This window comes from Phallusia mammillata, chromosome 4 (assembly GCF_965637545.1).
Source record: "Phallusia mammillata chromosome 4, kaPhaMamm4.hap1.1, whole genome shotgun sequence".
NCBI lineage: Eukaryota > Metazoa > Chordata > Ascidiacea > Phlebobranchia > Ascidiidae > Phallusia > Phallusia mammillata.
This window is the reverse complement of record NC_137255.1, coordinates 7,892,604-7,910,338: the sequence shown is the minus strand read 5'-3', so window position 1 is coordinate 7,910,338 and position 17,735 is coordinate 7,892,604. Positions and strand designations below refer to the sequence as shown.

At 42.0% G+C, this 17,735-nt stretch overlaps 1 protein-coding gene and 44 non-coding genes across 46 annotated transcripts; all 45 read right to left on the bottom strand.

The window, feature by feature from the left end:
- Nucleotides 1-116: 116 nt before the first annotated feature.
- Trnas-gcu (transfer RNA serine (anticodon GCU)) lies at nucleotides 117-198 on the bottom strand. Its single transcript has one exon. It is a non-coding gene; the product is annotated as a tRNA-Ser (tRNA).
- A 208-nt stretch (nucleotides 199-406) lies between these two features.
- Trnal-uaa (transfer RNA leucine (anticodon UAA)) lies at nucleotides 407-489 on the bottom strand. Its single transcript has one exon. It is a non-coding gene; the product is annotated as a tRNA-Leu (tRNA).
- A 111-nt stretch (nucleotides 490-600) lies between these two features.
- Trnas-gcu (transfer RNA serine (anticodon GCU)) lies at nucleotides 601-682 on the bottom strand. The gene has a single exon. It is a non-coding gene; the product is annotated as a tRNA-Ser (tRNA).
- A 208-nt stretch (nucleotides 683-890) lies between these two features.
- Trnal-uaa (transfer RNA leucine (anticodon UAA)) lies at nucleotides 891-973 on the bottom strand. Its single transcript has one exon. It is a non-coding gene; the product is annotated as a tRNA-Leu (tRNA).
- Nucleotides 974-1,084: 111 nt separating this feature from the next.
- Nucleotides 1,085-1,166, bottom strand: Trnas-gcu (transfer RNA serine (anticodon GCU)). The gene has a single exon. It is a non-coding gene; the product is annotated as a tRNA-Ser (tRNA).
- Nucleotides 1,167-1,374: 208 nt separating this feature from the next.
- Nucleotides 1,375-1,457, bottom strand: Trnal-uaa (transfer RNA leucine (anticodon UAA)). Its single transcript has one exon. It is a non-coding gene; the product is annotated as a tRNA-Leu (tRNA).
- Nucleotides 1,458-1,568: 111 nt separating this feature from the next.
- Nucleotides 1,569-1,650, bottom strand: Trnas-gcu (transfer RNA serine (anticodon GCU)). The gene has a single exon. It is a non-coding gene; the product is annotated as a tRNA-Ser (tRNA).
- A 403-nt stretch (nucleotides 1,651-2,053) lies between these two features.
- Nucleotides 2,054-2,135, bottom strand: Trnas-gcu (transfer RNA serine (anticodon GCU)). The gene has a single exon. It is a non-coding gene; the product is annotated as a tRNA-Ser (tRNA).
- Nucleotides 2,136-2,343: 208 nt separating this feature from the next.
- Nucleotides 2,344-2,426, bottom strand: Trnal-uaa (transfer RNA leucine (anticodon UAA)). The gene has a single exon. It is a non-coding gene; the product is annotated as a tRNA-Leu (tRNA).
- Nucleotides 2,427-2,730: 304 nt separating this feature from the next.
- Trnas-gcu (transfer RNA serine (anticodon GCU)) lies at nucleotides 2,731-2,812 on the bottom strand. The gene has a single exon. It is a non-coding gene; the product is annotated as a tRNA-Ser (tRNA).
- A 403-nt stretch (nucleotides 2,813-3,215) lies between these two features.
- On the bottom strand, nucleotides 3,216-3,297 carry Trnas-gcu (transfer RNA serine (anticodon GCU)). The gene has a single exon. It is a non-coding gene; the product is annotated as a tRNA-Ser (tRNA).
- Nucleotides 3,298-3,505: 208 nt separating this feature from the next.
- Trnal-uaa (transfer RNA leucine (anticodon UAA)) lies at nucleotides 3,506-3,588 on the bottom strand. Its single transcript has one exon. It is a non-coding gene; the product is annotated as a tRNA-Leu (tRNA).
- Nucleotides 3,589-3,892: 304 nt separating this feature from the next.
- Trnas-gcu (transfer RNA serine (anticodon GCU)) lies at nucleotides 3,893-3,974 on the bottom strand. Its single transcript has one exon. It is a non-coding gene; the product is annotated as a tRNA-Ser (tRNA).
- A 403-nt stretch (nucleotides 3,975-4,377) lies between these two features.
- Nucleotides 4,378-4,459, bottom strand: Trnas-gcu (transfer RNA serine (anticodon GCU)). Its single transcript has one exon. It is a non-coding gene; the product is annotated as a tRNA-Ser (tRNA).
- Nucleotides 4,460-4,667: 208 nt separating this feature from the next.
- On the bottom strand, nucleotides 4,668-4,750 carry Trnal-uaa (transfer RNA leucine (anticodon UAA)). Its single transcript has one exon. It is a non-coding gene; the product is annotated as a tRNA-Leu (tRNA).
- A 304-nt stretch (nucleotides 4,751-5,054) lies between these two features.
- Nucleotides 5,055-5,136, bottom strand: Trnas-gcu (transfer RNA serine (anticodon GCU)). Its single transcript has one exon. It is a non-coding gene; the product is annotated as a tRNA-Ser (tRNA).
- Nucleotides 5,137-5,539: 403 nt separating this feature from the next.
- On the bottom strand, nucleotides 5,540-5,621 carry Trnas-gcu (transfer RNA serine (anticodon GCU)). Its single transcript has one exon. It is a non-coding gene; the product is annotated as a tRNA-Ser (tRNA).
- Nucleotides 5,622-5,829: 208 nt separating this feature from the next.
- Nucleotides 5,830-5,912, bottom strand: Trnal-uaa (transfer RNA leucine (anticodon UAA)). The gene has a single exon. It is a non-coding gene; the product is annotated as a tRNA-Leu (tRNA).
- Nucleotides 5,913-6,216: 304 nt separating this feature from the next.
- On the bottom strand, nucleotides 6,217-6,298 carry Trnas-gcu (transfer RNA serine (anticodon GCU)). Its single transcript has one exon. It is a non-coding gene; the product is annotated as a tRNA-Ser (tRNA).
- Nucleotides 6,299-6,701: 403 nt separating this feature from the next.
- Trnas-gcu (transfer RNA serine (anticodon GCU)) lies at nucleotides 6,702-6,783 on the bottom strand. Its single transcript has one exon. It is a non-coding gene; the product is annotated as a tRNA-Ser (tRNA).
- A 208-nt stretch (nucleotides 6,784-6,991) lies between these two features.
- On the bottom strand, nucleotides 6,992-7,074 carry Trnai-uau (transfer RNA isoleucine (anticodon UAU)). Its single transcript has one exon. It is a non-coding gene; the product is annotated as a tRNA-Ile (tRNA).
- A 111-nt stretch (nucleotides 7,075-7,185) lies between these two features.
- Trnas-gcu (transfer RNA serine (anticodon GCU)) lies at nucleotides 7,186-7,267 on the bottom strand. The gene has a single exon. It is a non-coding gene; the product is annotated as a tRNA-Ser (tRNA).
- Nucleotides 7,268-7,475: 208 nt separating this feature from the next.
- Nucleotides 7,476-7,558, bottom strand: Trnal-uaa (transfer RNA leucine (anticodon UAA)). The gene has a single exon. It is a non-coding gene; the product is annotated as a tRNA-Leu (tRNA).
- A 111-nt stretch (nucleotides 7,559-7,669) lies between these two features.
- On the bottom strand, nucleotides 7,670-7,751 carry Trnas-gcu (transfer RNA serine (anticodon GCU)). The gene has a single exon. It is a non-coding gene; the product is annotated as a tRNA-Ser (tRNA).
- A 402-nt stretch (nucleotides 7,752-8,153) lies between these two features.
- On the bottom strand, nucleotides 8,154-8,235 carry Trnas-gcu (transfer RNA serine (anticodon GCU)). The gene has a single exon. It is a non-coding gene; the product is annotated as a tRNA-Ser (tRNA).
- Nucleotides 8,236-8,443: 208 nt separating this feature from the next.
- Trnal-uaa (transfer RNA leucine (anticodon UAA)) lies at nucleotides 8,444-8,526 on the bottom strand. The gene has a single exon. It is a non-coding gene; the product is annotated as a tRNA-Leu (tRNA).
- A 111-nt stretch (nucleotides 8,527-8,637) lies between these two features.
- On the bottom strand, nucleotides 8,638-8,719 carry Trnas-gcu (transfer RNA serine (anticodon GCU)). The gene has a single exon. It is a non-coding gene; the product is annotated as a tRNA-Ser (tRNA).
- A 403-nt stretch (nucleotides 8,720-9,122) lies between these two features.
- On the bottom strand, nucleotides 9,123-9,204 carry Trnas-gcu (transfer RNA serine (anticodon GCU)). The gene has a single exon. It is a non-coding gene; the product is annotated as a tRNA-Ser (tRNA).
- A 208-nt stretch (nucleotides 9,205-9,412) lies between these two features.
- On the bottom strand, nucleotides 9,413-9,495 carry Trnal-uaa (transfer RNA leucine (anticodon UAA)). Its single transcript has one exon. It is a non-coding gene; the product is annotated as a tRNA-Leu (tRNA).
- Nucleotides 9,496-9,606: 111 nt separating this feature from the next.
- On the bottom strand, nucleotides 9,607-9,688 carry Trnas-gcu (transfer RNA serine (anticodon GCU)). The gene has a single exon. It is a non-coding gene; the product is annotated as a tRNA-Ser (tRNA).
- Nucleotides 9,689-9,896: 208 nt separating this feature from the next.
- On the bottom strand, nucleotides 9,897-9,979 carry Trnai-uau (transfer RNA isoleucine (anticodon UAU)). Its single transcript has one exon. It is a non-coding gene; the product is annotated as a tRNA-Ile (tRNA).
- Nucleotides 9,980-10,090: 111 nt separating this feature from the next.
- On the bottom strand, nucleotides 10,091-10,172 carry Trnas-gcu (transfer RNA serine (anticodon GCU)). The gene has a single exon. It is a non-coding gene; the product is annotated as a tRNA-Ser (tRNA).
- A 208-nt stretch (nucleotides 10,173-10,380) lies between these two features.
- Nucleotides 10,381-10,463, bottom strand: Trnal-uaa (transfer RNA leucine (anticodon UAA)). Its single transcript has one exon. It is a non-coding gene; the product is annotated as a tRNA-Leu (tRNA).
- A 114-nt stretch (nucleotides 10,464-10,577) lies between these two features.
- Trnal-uaa (transfer RNA leucine (anticodon UAA)) lies at nucleotides 10,578-10,660 on the bottom strand. The gene has a single exon. It is a non-coding gene; the product is annotated as a tRNA-Leu (tRNA).
- Nucleotides 10,661-10,771: 111 nt separating this feature from the next.
- On the bottom strand, nucleotides 10,772-10,853 carry Trnas-gcu (transfer RNA serine (anticodon GCU)). Its single transcript has one exon. It is a non-coding gene; the product is annotated as a tRNA-Ser (tRNA).
- Nucleotides 10,854-11,254: 401 nt separating this feature from the next.
- Trnas-gcu (transfer RNA serine (anticodon GCU)) lies at nucleotides 11,255-11,336 on the bottom strand. Its single transcript has one exon. It is a non-coding gene; the product is annotated as a tRNA-Ser (tRNA).
- Nucleotides 11,337-11,738: 402 nt separating this feature from the next.
- Trnas-gcu (transfer RNA serine (anticodon GCU)) lies at nucleotides 11,739-11,820 on the bottom strand. The gene has a single exon. It is a non-coding gene; the product is annotated as a tRNA-Ser (tRNA).
- A 208-nt stretch (nucleotides 11,821-12,028) lies between these two features.
- Nucleotides 12,029-12,111, bottom strand: Trnal-uaa (transfer RNA leucine (anticodon UAA)). The gene has a single exon. It is a non-coding gene; the product is annotated as a tRNA-Leu (tRNA).
- Nucleotides 12,112-12,222: 111 nt separating this feature from the next.
- On the bottom strand, nucleotides 12,223-12,304 carry Trnas-gcu (transfer RNA serine (anticodon GCU)). The gene has a single exon. It is a non-coding gene; the product is annotated as a tRNA-Ser (tRNA).
- Nucleotides 12,305-12,993: 689 nt separating this feature from the next.
- Trnal-uaa (transfer RNA leucine (anticodon UAA)) lies at nucleotides 12,994-13,076 on the bottom strand. Its single transcript has one exon. It is a non-coding gene; the product is annotated as a tRNA-Leu (tRNA).
- A 521-nt stretch (nucleotides 13,077-13,597) lies between these two features.
- On the bottom strand, nucleotides 13,598-15,166 carry LOC145225287 (uncharacterized). Of its 2 annotated transcripts, XR_013859847.1 has the most exons (3): nucleotides 14,651-15,166; nucleotides 13,998-14,307; nucleotides 13,598-13,914 (listed from the first exon to the last, which is right to left on the bottom strand). XR_013859847.1 is itself a non-coding variant. In XM_080091978.1 (2 exons), the coding sequence occupies exons 1-2, from the start codon at nucleotides 14,080-14,082 to the stop codon at nucleotides 13,733-13,735; spliced, it is 267 nt and encodes an 88-aa protein (XP_079948104.1). In that variant the 5' UTR covers nucleotides 14,083-15,154; the 3' UTR covers nucleotides 13,598-13,732. The 2 variants fall into 2 exon arrangements, 1 of the variants encoding a protein (XP_079948104.1); XM_080091978.1 differs by having other exon boundaries at nucleotides 13,998-15,154.
- A 979-nt stretch (nucleotides 15,167-16,145) lies between these two features.
- On the bottom strand, nucleotides 16,146-16,228 carry Trnai-uau (transfer RNA isoleucine (anticodon UAU)). Its single transcript has one exon. It is a non-coding gene; the product is annotated as a tRNA-Ile (tRNA).
- A 112-nt stretch (nucleotides 16,229-16,340) lies between these two features.
- Nucleotides 16,341-16,422, bottom strand: Trnas-gcu (transfer RNA serine (anticodon GCU)). The gene has a single exon. It is a non-coding gene; the product is annotated as a tRNA-Ser (tRNA).
- A 689-nt stretch (nucleotides 16,423-17,111) lies between these two features.
- Nucleotides 17,112-17,194, bottom strand: Trnal-uaa (transfer RNA leucine (anticodon UAA)). Its single transcript has one exon. It is a non-coding gene; the product is annotated as a tRNA-Leu (tRNA).
- A 111-nt stretch (nucleotides 17,195-17,305) lies between these two features.
- Nucleotides 17,306-17,387, bottom strand: Trnas-gcu (transfer RNA serine (anticodon GCU)). The gene has a single exon. It is a non-coding gene; the product is annotated as a tRNA-Ser (tRNA).
- Nucleotides 17,388-17,735: the final 348 nt, after the last annotated feature.

Genomic DNA, 17,735 nt, shown 5'->3' with positions numbered 1-17,735 from the left:
CCAGTGACGATTAAGGGCAATTTGATTGCCCAATGATAATACGAAATCCAATCACGAATTCTCAAAACTTAACATAGTGCAAGATTTAACAACCAAAAAGAGTACCAAAGATGACACGACGAGGATGGGATTCGAACCCACGCGTGCAGAGCACAATGGATTAGCAGTCCATCGCCTTAACCACTCGGCCACCTCGTCCAGACGAAGGCCAATTTTCCAATTAAAGCAGTGTGTTTGATGTACGAAATACTCCACTTGAAAATAAATCTTGTCATTAAGCAGAAGTTTGACAAACATCTCAGTACAAAATGAAATACAAATGTACAATTTCGTCACTCTTTTCCACTCGAGCACACATCAGATCGATAGCAGTGGTGCAGAATATGCAACGAAAATAACAACATTTTACTGGGTGTGGGGTTCGAACCCACGCGGACAACTGTCCATTGGAACTTAAGTCCAACGCCTTAACCACTCGGCCAACCCAGTGACGATCAAGGGCAATTTGATTACCACATGATAATACGAAATCCAATCACGAACTCTTAAAACTTAACGTAGGGCCAGATTAAACAACCAAAAAGAGTACCAAAGATGATACGACGAGGATGGGATTCGAACCCACGCGTGCAGAGCACAATGGATTAGCAGTCCATCGCCTTAACCACTCGGCCACCTCGTCCGGACGGAGGTCCATTTTCGAATTAAAGCAATGTGTTTGATGTACGAAATACTCCACTTGAAAATAAATCTTGTCATTAAGCAGAAGTTTGACAAACATCTCAGTACAAAATGAAATACAAATGTACAATTTCGTCACTCTTTTCCACTCGAGCACACATCAGATCGATAGCAGTCGTGCAGAATATGCAACGGAAATAAGGACAATTTACTGGGTGTGGGGTTCGAACCCACGCGGACAACTGTCCATTGGAACTTAAGTCCAACGCCTTAACCACTCGGCCAACCCAGTGACGATCAAGGGCAATTTGATTACCACATGATAATACGAAATCCAATCACGAACTCTTAAAACTTAACATAGGGCCAGATTAAACAACCAAAAAGAGTACCAAAGTTGATACGACGAGGATGGGATTCGAACCCACGCGTGCAGAGCACAATGGATTAGCAGTCCATCGCCTTAACCACTCGGCCACCTCGTCCAGACGAAGGCCAATTTTCCAATTCAAGCAGTGTGTTTGATGTACGAAATACTCCACTTGAAAATAAATCTTGTCATTAAGCAGAAGTTTGACAAACATCTCAGTACAAAATGAAATACAAATGTACAATTTCGTCAGTCTTTTCCACTCGAGCACACATCAGATCGATAGCAGTGGTGCAGAATATGCAACGGAAATAAGGACAATTTACTGGGTGTGGGGTTCGAACCCACGCGGACAGCTGTCCATTGGAACTTAAGTCCAACGCCTTAACCACTCGGCCAACCCAGTGACGATTAAGGGCAATTTGATTGCCCAATGATAATACGAAATCCAATCACGAATTCTCAAAACTTAACATAGTGCAAGATTAAACAACCAAAAAGAGTACCAAAGATGATACGACGAGGATGGGATTCGAACCCACGCGTGCAGAGCACAATGGATTAGCAGTCCATCGCCTTAACCACTCGGCCACCTCGTCCGGACGAAGTTCCATTTTCGAATTAAAGCAATGTGTTTGATGTACGAAATTCTTCCACTTGAAAATAAATGTTGTCATTCAGCAGAAATTTGACAAACATCTCTGTACAAACTGTAAGATAAATGTACAATTTCGTCAGTCTTTTCCACTCGAGCACACATCAGATCGATAGCAGTGGTGCAGAATATGCAACGAAAATAACAACATTTTACTGGGTGTGGGGTTCGAACCTACGCGGACAACTGTCCATTGGAACTTAAGTCCAACGCCTTAACCACTCGGCCAACCCAGTGACGATCAAGGGCAATTTGATTACCACATGATAATACGAAATCCAATCACGAACTCTTAAAACTTAACATAGGGCCAGATTAAACAACCAAAAAGAGTACCAAAGTTGATACGACGAGGATGGGATTCGAACCCACGCGTGCAGAGCACAATGGATTAGCAGTCCATCGCCTTAACCACTCGGCCACCTCGTCCAGACGAAGGCCAATTTTCCAATTCAAGCAGTGTGTTTGATGTACGAAATACTCCACTTGAAAATAAATCTTGTCATTAAGCAGAAGTTTGACAAACATCTCAGTACAAAATGAAATACAAATGTACAATTTCGTCAGTCTTTTCCACTCGAGCACACATCAGATCGATAGCAGTGGTGCAGAATATGCAACGGAAATAAGGACAATTTACTGGGTGTGGGGTTCGAACCCACGCGGACAACTGTCCATTGGAACTTAAGTCCAACGCCTTAACCACTCGGCCAACCCAGTGACGATCAAGGGCAATTTGATTACCACATGATAATACGAAATCCAATCACGAACTCTCAAAACTTAACATAGGGCCAGATTAAACAACCAAAAAGAGTACCAAAGTTGATACGACGAGGATGGGATTCGAACCCACGCGTGCAGAGCACAATGGATTAGCAGTCCATCGCCTTAACCACTCGGCCAACCCAGTGACGATTAAGGGCAATTTGATTGCCCAATGATAATACGAAATCCAATCACGAATTCTCAAAACTTAACATAGTGCAAGATTAAACAACCAAAAAGAGTACCAAAGATGATACGACGAGGATGGGATTCGAACCCACGCGTGCAGAGCACAATGGATTAGCAGTCCATCGCCTTAACCACTCGGCCACCTCGTCCGGACGAAGTTCCATTTTCGAATTAAAGCAATGTGTTTGATGTACGAAATTCTTCCACTTGAAAATAAATGTTGTCATTCAGCAGAAATTTGACAAACATCTCTGTACAAACTGTAAGATCAATGTACAATTTCGTCAGTCTTTTCCACTCGAGCACACATCAGATCGATAGCAGTGGTGCAGAATATGCAACGAAAATAACAACATTTTACTGGGTGTGGGGTTCGAACCTACGCGGACAACTGTCCATTGGAACTTAAGTCCAACGCCTTAACCACTCGGCCAACCCAGTGACGATCAAGGGCAATTTGATTACCACATGATAATACGAAATCCAATCACGAACTCTTAAAACTTAACATAGGGCCAGATTAAACAACCAAAAAGAGTACCAAAGTTGATACGACGAGGATGGGATTCGAACCCACGCGTGCAGAGCACAATGGATTAGCAGTCCATCGCCTTAACCACTCGGCCACCTCGTCCAGACGAAGGCCAATTTTCCAATTCAAGCAGTGTGTTTGATGTACGAAATACTCCACTTGAAAATAAATCTTGTCATTAAGCAGAAGTTTGACAAACATCTCAGTACAAAATGAAATACAAATGTACAATTTCGTCAGTCTTTTCCACTCGAGCACACATCAGATCGATAGCAGTGGTGCAGAATATGCAACGGAAATAAGGACAATTTACTGGGTGTGGGGTTCGAACCCACGCGGACAACTGTCCATTGGAACTTAAGTCCAACGCCTTAACCACTCGGCCAACCCAGTGACGATCAAGGGCAATTTGATTACCACATGATAATACGAAATCCAATCACGAACTCTCAAAACTTAACATAGGGCCAGATTAAACAACCAAAAAGAGTACCAAAGTTGATACGACGAGGATGGGATTCGAACCCACGCGTGCAGAGCACAATGGATTAGCAGTCCATCGCCTTAACCACTCGGCCAACCCAGTGACGATTAAGGGCAATTTGATTGCCCAATGATAATACGAAATCCAATCACGAATTCTCAAAACTTAACATAGTGCAAGATTAAACAACCAAAAAGAGTACCAAAGATGATACGACGAGGATGGGATTCGAACCCACGCGTGCAGAGCACAATGGATTAGCAGTCCATCGCCTTAACCACTCGGCCACCTCGTCCGGACGAAGTTCCATTTTCGAATTAAAGCAATGTGTTTGATGTACGAAATTCTTCCACTTGAAAATAAATGTTGTCATTCAGCAGAAATTTGACAAACATCTCTGTACAAACTGTAAGATAAATGTACAATTTCGTCAGTCTTTTCCACTCGAGCACACATCAGATCGATAGCAGTGGTGCAGAATATGCAACGAAAATAACAACATTTTACTGGGTGTGGGGTTCGAACCTACGCGGACAACTGTCCATTGGAACTTAAGTCCAACGCCTTAACCACTCGGCCAACCCAGTGACGATCAAGGGCAATTTGATTACCACATGATAATACGAAATCCAATCACGAACTCTTAAAACTTAACATAGGGCCAGATTAAACAACCAAAAAGAGTACCAAAGTTGATACGACGAGGATGGGATTCGAACCCACGCGTGCAGAGCACAATGGATTAGCAGTCCATCGCCTTAACCACTCGGCCACCTCGTCCAGACGAAGGCCAATTTTCCAATTCAAGCAGTGTGTTTGATGTACGAAATACTCCACTTGAAAATAAATCTTGTCATTAAGCAGAAGTTTGACAAACATCTCAGTACAAAATGAAATACAAATGTACAATTTCGTCAGTCTTTTCCACTCGAGCACACATCAGATCGATAGCAGTGGTGCAGAATATGCAACGGAAATAAGGACAATTTACTGGGTGTGGGGTTCGAACCCACGCGGACAACTGTCCATTGGAACTTAAGTCCAACGCCTTAACCACTCGGCCAACCCAGTGACGATCAAGGGCAATTTGATTACCACATGATAATACGAAATCCAATCACGAACTCTCAAAACTTAACATAGGGCCAGATTAAACAACCAAAAAGAGTACCAAAGTTGATACGACGAGGATGGGATTCGAACCCACGCGTGCAGAGCACAATGGATTAGCAGTCCATCGCCTTAACCACTCGGCCAACCCAGTGACGATTAAGGGCAATTTGATTGCCCAATGATAATACGAAATCCAATCACGAATTCTCAAAACTTAACATAGTGCAAGATTAAACAACCAAAAAGAGTACCAAAGATGATACGACGAGGATGGGATTCGAACCCACGCGTGCAGAGCACAATGGATTAGCAGTCCATCGCCTTAACCACTCGGCCACCTCGTCCGGACGAAGTTCCATTTTCGAATTAAAGCAATGTGTTTGATGTACGAAATTCTTCCACTTGAAAATAAATGTTGTCATTCAGCAGAAATTTGACAAACATCTCTGTACAAACTGTAAGATAAATGTACAATTTCGTCAGTCTTTTCCACTCGAGCACACATCAGATCGATAGCAGTGGTGCAGAATATGCAACGAAAATAACAACATTTTACTGGGTGTGGGGTTCGAACCTACGCGGACAACTGTCCATTGGAACTTAAGTCCAACGCCTTAACCACTCGGCCAACCCAGTGACGATCAAGGGCAATTTGATTACCACATGATAATACGAAATCCAATCACGAACTCTTAAAACTTAACATAGGGCCAGATTAAACAACCAAAAAGAGTACCAAAGTTGATACGACGAGGATGGGATTCGAACCCACGCGTGCAGAGCACAATGGATTAGCAGTCCATCGCCTTAACCACTCGGCCACCTCGTCCAGACGAAGGCCAATTTTCCAATTCAAGCAGTGTGTTTGATGTACGAAATACTCCACTTGAAAATAAATCTTGTCATTAAGCAGAAGTTTGACAAACATCTCAGTACAAAATGAAATACAAATGTACAATTTCGTCAGTCTTTTCCACTCGAGCACACATCAGATCGATAGCAGTGGTGCAGAATATGCAACGGAAATAAGGACAATTTACTGGGTGTGGGGTTCGAACCCACGCGGACAACTGTCCATTGGAACTTAAGTCCAACGCCTTAACCACTCGGCCAACCCAGTGACGATCAAGGGCAATTTGATTACCACATGATAATACGAAATCCAATCACGAACTCTCAAAACTTAACATAGGGCCAGATTAAACAACCAAAAAGAGTACCAAAGTTGATACGACGAGGATGGGATTCGAACCCACGCGTGCAGAGCACAATGGATTAGCAGTCCATCGCCTTAACCACTCGGCCAACCCAGTGACGATTAAGGGCAATTTGATTGCCCAATGATAATACGAAATCCAATCACGAATTCTCAAAACTTAACATAGTGCAAGATTAAACAACCAAAAAGAGTACCAAAGATGATACGACGAGGATGGGATTCGAACCCACGCGTGCAGAGCACAATGGATTAGCAGTCCATCGCCTTAACCACTCGGCCACCTCGTCCGGACGAAGTTCCATTTTCGAATTAAAGCAATGTGTTTGATGTACGAAATTCTTCCACTTGAAAATAAATGTTGTCATTCAGCAGAAATTTGACAAACATCTCTGTACAAACTGTAAGATAAATGTACAATTTCGTCAGTCTTTTCCACTCGAGCACACATCAGATCGATAGCAGTGGTGCAGAATATGCAACGAAAATAACAACATTTTACTGGGTGTGGGGTTCGAACCTACGCGGACAACTGTCCATTGGAACTTAAGTCCAACGCCTTAACCACTCGGCCAACCCAGTGACGATCAAGGGCAATTTGATTACCACATGATAATACGAAATCCAATCACGAACTCTTAAAACTTAACATAGGGCCAGATTAAACAACCAAAAAGAGTACCAAAGTTGATACGACGAGGATGGGATTCGAACCCACGCGTGCAGAGCACAATGGATTAGCAGTCCATCGCCTTAACCACTCGGCCACCTCGTCCAGACGAAGGCCAATTTTCCAATTCAAGCAGTGTGTTTGATGTACGAAATACTCCACTTGAAAATAAATCTTGTCATTAAGCAGAAGTTTGACAAACATCTCAGTACAAAATGAAATACAAATGTACAATTTCGTCAGTCTTTTCCACACGAGCACACATCAGATCGATAGCAGTGGTGCAGAATATGCAACGGAAATAAGGACAATTTACTGGGTGTGGGGTTCGAACCCACGCGGACAACTGTCCATTGGAAGATAAGTCCAACGCCTTAACCACTCGGCCAACCCAGTGACGATCAAGGGCAATTTGATGGCCTAATGATAATACGAAATCCAATCACGAATTCTCAAAACTTAACATAGGGCAAGAATTAAACAACCAAAAAAGTGCCAAAGATGATACGACGCGGATGGGATTCGAACCCACGCGTGCAGAGCACAATGGATTAGCAGTCCATCGCCTTAACCACTCGGCCACCTCGTCCAGACGAAGGCCAATTTTCCAATTAAAGCAGTGTGTTTGATGTACGAAATACTCCGCTTGAAAATAAATGTTGTCATTCAGCAGAAATTTGACAAACATCTCTGTACAAAATGAAATACAAATGTACAATTTCGTCATGCCTTTCCACTTGAGCACACATCAGATCGATAGCAGTCGTGCAGAATATGCAACGAAAATAACAACAGTTCACTAGGTGTGGGGTTCGAACCCACGCGGACAACTGTCCATTGGAACTTAAGTCCAACGCCTTAACCACTCGGCCAACCCAGTGACTATCAAGGGCAATTTGATTGTCAAATGATAATACGAAATCCAATCACGAACTCTTAAAACTTAACATAGGGCCAGATTAAACAACCAAAAAGAGTACCAAAGATGATACGACGAGGATGGGATTCGAACCCACGCGTGCAGAGCACAATGGATTAGCAGTCCATCGCCTTAACCACTCGGCCACCTCGTCCAGACGAAGGTCCATTTTCGAATTAAAGCAATGTGTTTGATGTACGAAATACTCCACTTGAAAATAAATGTTGTCATTCAGCAGAAGTTTGACAAACATCTCAGTACAAAATGAAATACAAATGTACAATTTCGTCAGTCTTTTCCACTCGAGCACACATCAGATCGATAGCAGTGGTGCAGAATATGCAACGAAAATAACAACATTTTACTGGGTGTGGGGTTCGAACCTACGCGGACAACTGTCCATTGGAACTTAAGTCCAACGCCTTAACCACTCGGCCAACCCAGTGACGATTAAGGGCAATTTGATTGCCCAATGATAATACGAAATCCAATCACGAATTCTCAAAACTTAACATAGTGCAAGATTTAACAACCAAAAAGAGTACCAAAGATGACACGACGAGGATGGGATTCGAACCCACGCGTGCAGAGCACAATGGATTAGCAGTCCATCGCCTTAACCACTCGGCCACCTCGTCCAGACGAAGGCCAATTTTCCAATTAAAGCAGTGTGTTTGATGTACGAAATACTCCACTTGAAAATAAATCTTGTCATTAAGCAGAAGTTGGACAAACATCTCAGTACAAAATCAAATACAAATGTACAATTTCGTCACTCTTTTCCACTCGAGCACATATCAGATCGATAGCAGTGGTGCAGAATATGCAACGAAAATAACAACATTTTACTGGGTGTGGGGTTCGAACCCACGCGGACAACTGTCCATTGGAACTTAAGTCCAACGCCTTAACCACTCGGCCAACCCAGTGACTATCAAGGGCAATTTCATTGCCCAATGATAATACGAAATCCAATCACGAATTCTCAAAACTTAACATAGTGCAAGATTAAACAACCAAAAAGAGTACCAAAGATGATACGACGAGGATGGGATTCGAACCCACGCGTGCAGAGCACAATGGATTAGCAGTCCATCGCCTTAACCACTCGGCCACCTCGTCCGGACGAAGTTCCATTTTCGAATTAAAGCAATGTGTTTGATGTACGAAATTCTTCCACTTGAAAATAAATGTTGTCATTCAGCAGAAATTTGACAAACATCTCTGTACAAACTGTAAGATAAATGTACAATTTCGTCAGTCTTTTCCACTCGAGCACACATCAGATCGATAGCAGTGGTGCAGAATATGCAACGAAAATAACAACATTTTACTGGGTGTGGGGTTCGAACCTACGCGGACAACTGTCCATTGGAACTTAAGTCCAACGCCTTAACCACTCGGCCAACCCAGTGACGATCAAGGGCAATTTGATTACCACATGATAATACGAAATCCAATCACGAACTCTTAAAACTTAACGTAGGGCCAGATTAAACAACCAAAAAGAGTACCAAAGATGATACGACGAGGATGGGATTCGAACCCACGCGTGCAGAGCACAATGGATTAGCAGTCCATCGCCTTAACCACTCGGCCACCTCGTCCGGACGCAGGTCCATTTTCGAATTAAAGCAATGTGTTTGATGTACGAAATACTCCACTTGAAAATAAATCTTGTCATTAAGCAGAAGTTTGACAAACATCTCAGTACAAAATGAAATACAAATGTACAATTTCGTCACTCTTTTCCACTCGAGCACACATCAGATCGATAGCAGTCGTGCAGAATATGCAACGGAAATAAGGACAATTTACTGGGTGTGGGGTTCGAACCCACGCGGACAACTGTCCATTGGAACTTAAGTCCAACGCCTTAACCACTCGACCAACCCAGTGACGATCAAGGGCAATTTGATTACCACATGATAATACGAAATCCAATCACGAACTCTTAAAACTTAACATAGGGCCAGATTAAACAACCAAAAAGAGTACCAAAGTTGATACGACGAGGATGGGATTCGAACCCACGCGTGCAGAGCACAATGGATTAGCAGTCCATCGCCTTAACCACTCGGCCACCTCGTCCAGACGAAGGCCAATTTTCCAATTCAAGCAGTGTGTTTGATGTACGAAATACTCCACTTGAAAATAAATCTTGTCATTAAGCAGAAGTTTGACAAACATCACAGTACAAAATGAAATACAAATGTACAATTTCGTCAGTCTTTTCCACTCGAGCACACATCAGATCGATAGCAGTGGTGCAGAATATGCAACGGAAATAAGGACAATTTACTGGGTGTGGGGTTCGAACCCACGCGGACAACTGTCCATTGGAAGATAAGTCCAACGCCTTAACCACTCGGCCAACCCAGTGACGATCAAGGGCAATTTGATGGCCTAATGATAATACGAAATCCAATCACGAATTCTCAAAACTTAACATAGGGCAAGAATTAAACAACCAAATAAGTGCCAAAGATGATACGACGAGGATGGGATTCGAACCCACGCGTGCAGAGCACAATGGATTAGCAGTCCATCGCCTTAACCACTCGGCCACCTCGTCCAGACGAAGGCCAATTTTCCAATTAAAGCAGTGTGTTTGATGTACGAAATACTCCGCTTGAAAATAAATGTTGTCATTCAGCAGAAATTTGACAAACATCTCTGTACAAAATGAAATACAAATGTACAATTTCGTCATGCCTTTCCACTTGAGCACACATCAGATCGATAGCAGTCGTGCAGAATATGCAACGAAAATAACAACAGTTCACTAGGTGTGGGGTTCGAACCCACGCGGACAACTGTCCATTGGAACTTAAGTCCAACGCCTTAACCACTCGGCCAACCCAGTGACTATCAAGGGCAATTTGATTGTCAAATGTACAATTTCGTCAGTCTTTTCCACTCGAGCACACATCAGATCGATAGCAGTGGTGCAGAATATGCAACGAAAATAACAACATTTTACTGGGTGTGGGGTTCGAACCCACGCGGACAACTGTCCATTGGAACTTAAGTCCAACGCCTTAACCACTCGGCCAACCCAGTGACGATTAAGGGCAATTTGATTGCCCAATGATAATACGAAATCCAATCACGAATTCTCAAAACTTAACATAGTGCAAGATTTAACAACCAAAAAGAGTACCAAAGATGACACGACGAGGATGGGATTCGAACCCACGCGTGCAGAGCACAATGGATTAGCAGTCCATCGCCTTAACCACTCGGCCACCTCGTCCAGACGAAGGCCAATTTTCCAATTAAAGCAGTGTGTTTGATGTACGAAATACTCCGCTTGAAAATAAATGTTGTCATTCAGCAGAAATTTGACAAACATCTCTGTACAAAATGAAATACAAATGTACAAGTTCGTCAGTCTTTTCCACTCGAGCACACATCAGATCGATAGCAGTCGTGCAGAATATGCAACGAAAATAACAACAGTTTACTTGGTGTGGGTTCGAACCCACGCGGACAACTGTCCATTGGAACTTAAGTCAAACGCCTTAACCACTCGGCCAACCCAGTGACTATCAAGGGCAATTTGATTGCCAAATGATAATACGAAATCCAATCACGAACTCTTAAATCTTAACATAGGGCCAGATTAAACAACCAAAAAGAGTACCAAAGATGATACGACGAGGATGGGATTCGAACCCACGCGTGCAGAGCACAATGGATTAGCAGTCCATCGCCTTAACCACTGGGCCACCTCGTCCGGACGAAGGTCCGTTTTCGAATTAAAGCAATGTGTTTGATGTACGAAATACTCCACTTGAAAATAAATGTTGTCATTCAGCAGAAATTTGACAAACATCTCTGTACAAAATGTAAGATAAATGTACAATTTCGTCAGTCTTTTCCACTCGAGCACACATCAGATCGATAGCAGTGGTGCAGAATATGCTACGAAAATAACAACATTTTACTGGGTGTGGGGTTCGAACCTACGCGGACAACTGTCCATTGGAACTTAAGTCCAACGCCTTAACCACTCGGCCAACCCAGTGACGATCAAGGGCAATTTGATTACCACTTGATAATACGAAATCCAATCACGAACTCTTAAAACTTAACGTAGGGCCAGATTAAACAACCAAAAAGAGTACCAAAGATGATACGACGAGGATGGGATTCGAACCCACGCGTGCAGAGCACAATGGATTAGCAGTCCATCGCCTTAACCACTCGGCCACCTCGTCCGGACGGAGGTCCATTTTCGAATTAAAGCAATGTGTTTGATGTACGAAATACTCCACTTGAAAATAAATCTTGTCATTCAGCAGAAGTTTGACAAACATCTCAGTACAAAATGAAATACAAATGTACAATTTCGTCACTCTTTTCCACTCGAGCACACATCAGATCGATAGCAGTCGTGCAGAATATGCAACGGAAATAAGGACAATTTACTGGGTGTGGGGTTCGAACCCACGCGGACAACTGTCCATTGGAACTTAAGTCCAACGCCTTAACCACTCGGCCAACCCAGTGACGATCAAGGGCAATTTGATGGCCTAATGATCATACGAAATCCAATCACGAATTCTCAAAACTTAACATAGGGCAAGAATTAAACAACCAAAAAAGTGCCAAAGATGATACGACGAGGATGGGATTCGAACCCACGCGTGCAGAGCACAATGGATTAGCAGTCCATCGTCTTAACCACTCGGCCACCTCGTCCAGACGAAGGCCAATTTTCCAATTAAAGCAGTGTGTTTGATGTACGAAATACTCTACTTGAAAATAAATGTTGTCATTCAGCAGAAATTTGACAAACATCTCTGTACAAAATGTAAGATAAATGTACAATTTCGTCAGTTTTCCACTCGAGCACACATCAGATCGATAGCACTCATGCAGAAAATGCAACAAAAATAACAACAATTTACTTGGTGTGGGGTTCGAAACCACGCGGACAACTGTCCATTGGAACTTAAGTCCAACGCCTTAACCACTCGGCCAACCCAGTGACTATCAAGGGCAATTTGTTTGTCAAATGATAATACGAAATCCAATCACGAACTCTTAAAACTTAACATAGGGCCAGATTAAACAACCAAAAAGAGTACCAAAGATGATACGACGAGGATGGGACTCGAACCCACGCGTGCAGAGCGCAATGGATTAGCAGTGCATCGCCTTAACGCTCGGCAAATTTGACCCGACGAAGGCCAATTTTCCAATTAAAGCAATGTGTTTGATGTACGAAATACTCCACTTACAAATAAATCTGGTCATTAAGCAGAAGTTTGACAAACATCTCAGTACAAAATGAAATACAAATGTACAATTTCGTCAGTCTTTTCCACTCGAGCACACATCAGATCGATAGCAGTGGTGCAGAATATGCAACGAAAACAACAACATTTTACTGGGTGTGGGGTTCGAACCCACGCGGACAACTGTCCATTGGAACTTAAGTCCAACGCCTTAACCACTCGGCCAACCCAGTGACGATTAAGGGCAATTTGATTGCCCAATGATAATACGAAATCCAATCACGAATTCTCAAAACTTAACATAGGGCAACATTTAACAACCAAAAAGAGTACCAAAGATGACACGACGAGGATGGGATTCGAACCCACGCGTGCAGAGCACAATGGATTAGCAGTCCATCGCCTTAACCCAGGCGGAAAATTATCCCCGAATCATACATATAATATATAAGTTCATGTTTGTGTTACGTGCGATTTTCTGGTGACAATCATAGATATATAGGGTTGTTTTACACGGAAAGTTTCCATCGGATCATACATGATGCTAACATGAAGTTCTTACATGATTTTCTGAGAATATACTCGCATAATCCGTACATATACCTGCGGTTTTCTAGGGTTAATATATGATAAACCTAACATGGTTTTCTGAGAATATACTCGCATAATCCCTACCAACATATGTGATTTTCTTTCATTAAACTATGATAAACCTATCGTGTATCGTTATTGTTTCACAAATTTCACACTCGAATAAACAACATATTTTAATGCATGAAAACCCATCATAATATTTAGGCGATGACAAACATGGCGCAATAAAAAGTTGTGAAAGATCACATTATGTCTGTATTAGGTAATTTATGGGCGACCATAAGGCTCAGTTGCACTAAGCCTCGTCCTCATCGGATGATGCAATGGGTTCTATTAAAGAACCACTTCCGCTGTCGGTTTCTTTTTGCCGTTGCATCCGGCCATTGTCCCAATCAGCTGCGCCTGCCAGAACAATCTTGATGTCGTCAGCGATTGTTTTGTTCTTTTCGTGCTTGTAGTCGGTAAGTTGAATAACATCTGCAGAAATTCAAAGTCAATTAGGTGGTTATTTTGATCCGTAAAAGCTTGTACATGTCTAAAATAAAGTAAATATTACTTACTGCGAAGAAGTGAATAAATTTTGTGATCCTTAAAAGCTTCATGACCAGAGAGCACACAAACACACATGACCAGAGAGTGAATCATAAGTTCCCACTACTTCGCACCGCTCACAACTGTTGTAACCAGAATGACTTTTTATCACTTTTAACGTCGACCTCACTGGTGCATCACAAACAAAAATGCCTTGATTTTGTAAAACAAAAGTTCTTGCCCCATCAGACAGGTTATGTATTTTTTCTCCTTCCAAATCATCAAAGAATTGTGCAAGAAACATGTTAGCTTGGGGCAGCTCTCTATTGGAAGATTTTTCTATTGAGTAAATACCAACACAGATGGGTCGCATTTTTTGTTTGAAAATAGTCACAAGAATAGGATAGAGTTTAAAATCAGGAGAATGCCTAAACAAAGGCAAACCATCTATGTTAATCACTAAATAAAATGGGATAATACCAGTTGTATTCTGATAACAATGTGACAATGCAGCTTGTAAAGACTCTGTCCAGTTTGGGAAATGAATATACAATCCATCATTCAATGGTACTGCCTTAAGATACGGTTTTGGAAATAGTCCTTTGTATGTGCGTGGTAACTCATTATGAATTTGCTGCAATCCTTGTAACAACCTTGTTACTGTTGCCTTAGGTACACTTGCCTCTTGCTGAGCCCAGTTGGCAACAACATCCAAAGCACATGGCTTTTTAGCAGTGGAACATTGGGGAGTTTGTCTATCTTCATTTGAAGAGTCTGATGAATAAATAGGTTTGATGTTCTCAACATTCAGATTTTCAACTTGAGATAAACTTTCTTTAGATGCACCAAAATTTTCGATTGTTGAACCACAGTTTGTTGTATCAGACTCAGATGAATCACTGTCTATATTACTAACTTCAGTAACTTGCTTCTCTTCTGCTAAATTACTATTTTTCATCAGCAAGGCTTTCCGTCTTTTCCATTTGGCTTGTCGACAAATTTGATCAAATGATTTATAATATGTTCTTTTGCTAGTAGGACGCGGCATTCTTAATTCAGTTATCAACTCTTACCTAAATACACCTCCTGCAAATAGCAGCCAAAATTAACTCACATTTCGCGCTAAAAACGCTCTTAAGTTTAAATCCGTCTCTAAAACGCTTGCGCGTCTGTGTGGGCAATATTTCAAAAAAACTAACGCCGCCTAGAGAAAACCGCTTTTTACGCTTTGTAACCGTCGCAGCGAATTGCATTGTGGTCAAACGGGGCGAAGTCTTTCTCTCGCTCTGATTGGTTTTGGGGTCGGGAAGGGAGATAACAGCGGGTCATTGCCGTATGCGATATCTTGGTTATTGTCGCCAAAAGAATTTGAAAGGAAATGTTGCAAAAGAAAAGTCGAACACAGGACGTATACTGCTGGAGATTACAGACATCATTGTGCGGTGAAGCGCAAGTAACCTTAATCTCTTGGATTGTCTGGGTCGTTGTTATCAACGTTTGGGTCACATGGTTTTATGACCTTTTTGAAAATCATACTGTCTCACTGTACAACTTCCATTTTATGCGACAAGTGGTCTGATTTAAAAAAAATCAACCAACTTTCATATTATGCGACAAATGGTCTTATTTAGCCTACAACAATTCCACCAACTTTCTTATAACGCGACAAGTGGTCTCATTAAAAAAATCTAACCAATAATTCTAAAAAATGCTTCGCAAAAAGCATCTAAGAATTTTTTTCATAAACGTTGCAAAAATCAAAGAAGAAAACAGCGGTTCCTTTCGTGTGTGAATATTCATTGAAACATCGCAGAAATTCGTAGTTATATATCAGAATTATGTCAGAAAATCGTACGTACTCGTTAAACGAGAACTTCTGTGATAACCGCAATATATTTCTGGTATATCATGTATGATTCGGAGATAGTCCTTGGATAAAGTTCGACTGGGAACCACTCGGCCACCTCGTCCAGACGAAGGCCAATTTTCCAATTAAAGCAGTGTGTTTGATGTACGAAATACTCCACTTGCAAATAAATGTTGTCATTCAGCAGAAATTTGACAAACATCTCAGTACAAAATGAAATACAAATGTACAATTTCGTCAGTTTTTCCACTCGAGCACACATCAGATCGATAGCAGTCGTGCAGAATATGCAACGAAAATAACAACAGTTTACTTGGTGTGGGGTTCGAACCCACGCGGACAACTGTCCATTGGAACATAAGTCCAACGCCTTAACCACTCGGCCAACCCAGTGACGATCAAGGGCAATTTGATGGCCCAATGATAATACGAAATCCAATCACTAATTCTCAAAACTTAACATAGGGCAAGAGTTAAACAACCAAAAAAAGTGCCAAAGATGATACGACGCGGATGGGATTCGAACCCACGCGTGCAGAGCACAATGGATTAGCAGTCCATCGCCTTAACCACTCGGCCACCTCGTCCAGACTAAGGCCAATTTTCCAATTAAAGCAGTGTGTTTGATGTACGAAATACTCCACTTGAAAATAAATCTTGTCATTCAGGAGAAATTTGACAAACATCTCTGTACAAAATGTAAGATAAATGTACAATTTCGTCAGTTTTCCACTCGAGCACACATCAGATCGATAGCACTCATGCAGAACATGCAACAAAAATAACAACAATTTACTGGGTGTGGGGTTCGAACCCACGCGGACAACTGTCCATTGGAACTTAAGTCAAACGCCTTAACCACTCGGCCAACCCAGTGACTATCAAGGGCAATTTGATTGTCAAATGATAATACGAAATCCAATCACGAACTCTTAAAACTTAACATAGGGCCAGATTAAACAACCAAAAAGAGTACCAAAGATGATACGACGAGGATGGGACTCGAACCCACGCGTGCAGAGCGCAATGGATTAGCAGTGCATCGCCTTAACACTCGGCAACTTTGACCCGACGAAGGCCAATTTTCCAATTAAAGCAATGTGTTTGATGTACGAAATACTCCACTTGCAAATAAATCTTGTCATTAAGCAGAAGTTTGACAAACATCTCAGTACAAAATGAAATACAAATGTACAATTTCGTCAGTCTTTTCCACTCGAGCACACATCAGATCGATAGCAGTGGTGCAGAATATGCAACGAAAACAACAACATTTTACTGGGTGTGGGGTTCGAACCCACGCGGACAACTGTCCATTGGAACTTAAGTCCAACGCCTTAACCACTCGGCCAACCCAGTGACGATTAAGGGCAATTTGATTGCCCAATGATAATACGAAATCCAATCACGAATTCTCAAAACTTAACATAGTGCAAGATTTAACAACCAAAAAGAGTACCAAAGATGACAGGACGAGGATGGGATTCGAACCCACGCGTGCAGAGCACAATGGATTAGCAGTCCATCGCTTTAACCACTCGGCCACCTCGTCCAGACGAAGGCCAATTTTCCAATTAAAGCAGTGTGTTTGATGTACGAAATACTCCACTTGAAAATAAATGTTGTCATTCAGCAGAAATTTGAGAAACATCTCTGTACAAAATGTAAGATAAATGTACAATTTCGTCAGTTTTCCACTCGAGCACACATCAGATCGATAGCACTCATGCAGAACATGCAACAAAAATAACAACAATTTACTGGGTGTGGGGTTCGAACCCACGCGGACAACTGTCCATTGGAACTTAAGTCCAACGCCTTAACCACTCGGCCAATCCAGTGACTATCAAGGGCAATTTGATTGTCAAATGATAATACGAAATCCAATCACGAACTCTTA

Excerpts from the sequence above, each read along its gene's own strand:
- LOC145225287 (XM_080091978.1), bottom strand. The coding sequence starts at position 14,082 with ATGATTCACTCTCTGGTCATGTGTGTTTGTGTGCTCTCTGGTCATGAA. Across the intron at positions 13,915-13,997 it reads AATTTATTCACTTCTTCGCA|ATGTTATTCAACTTACCGAC; the intron begins GTAAGTAATATT and ends GAATTTCTGCAG.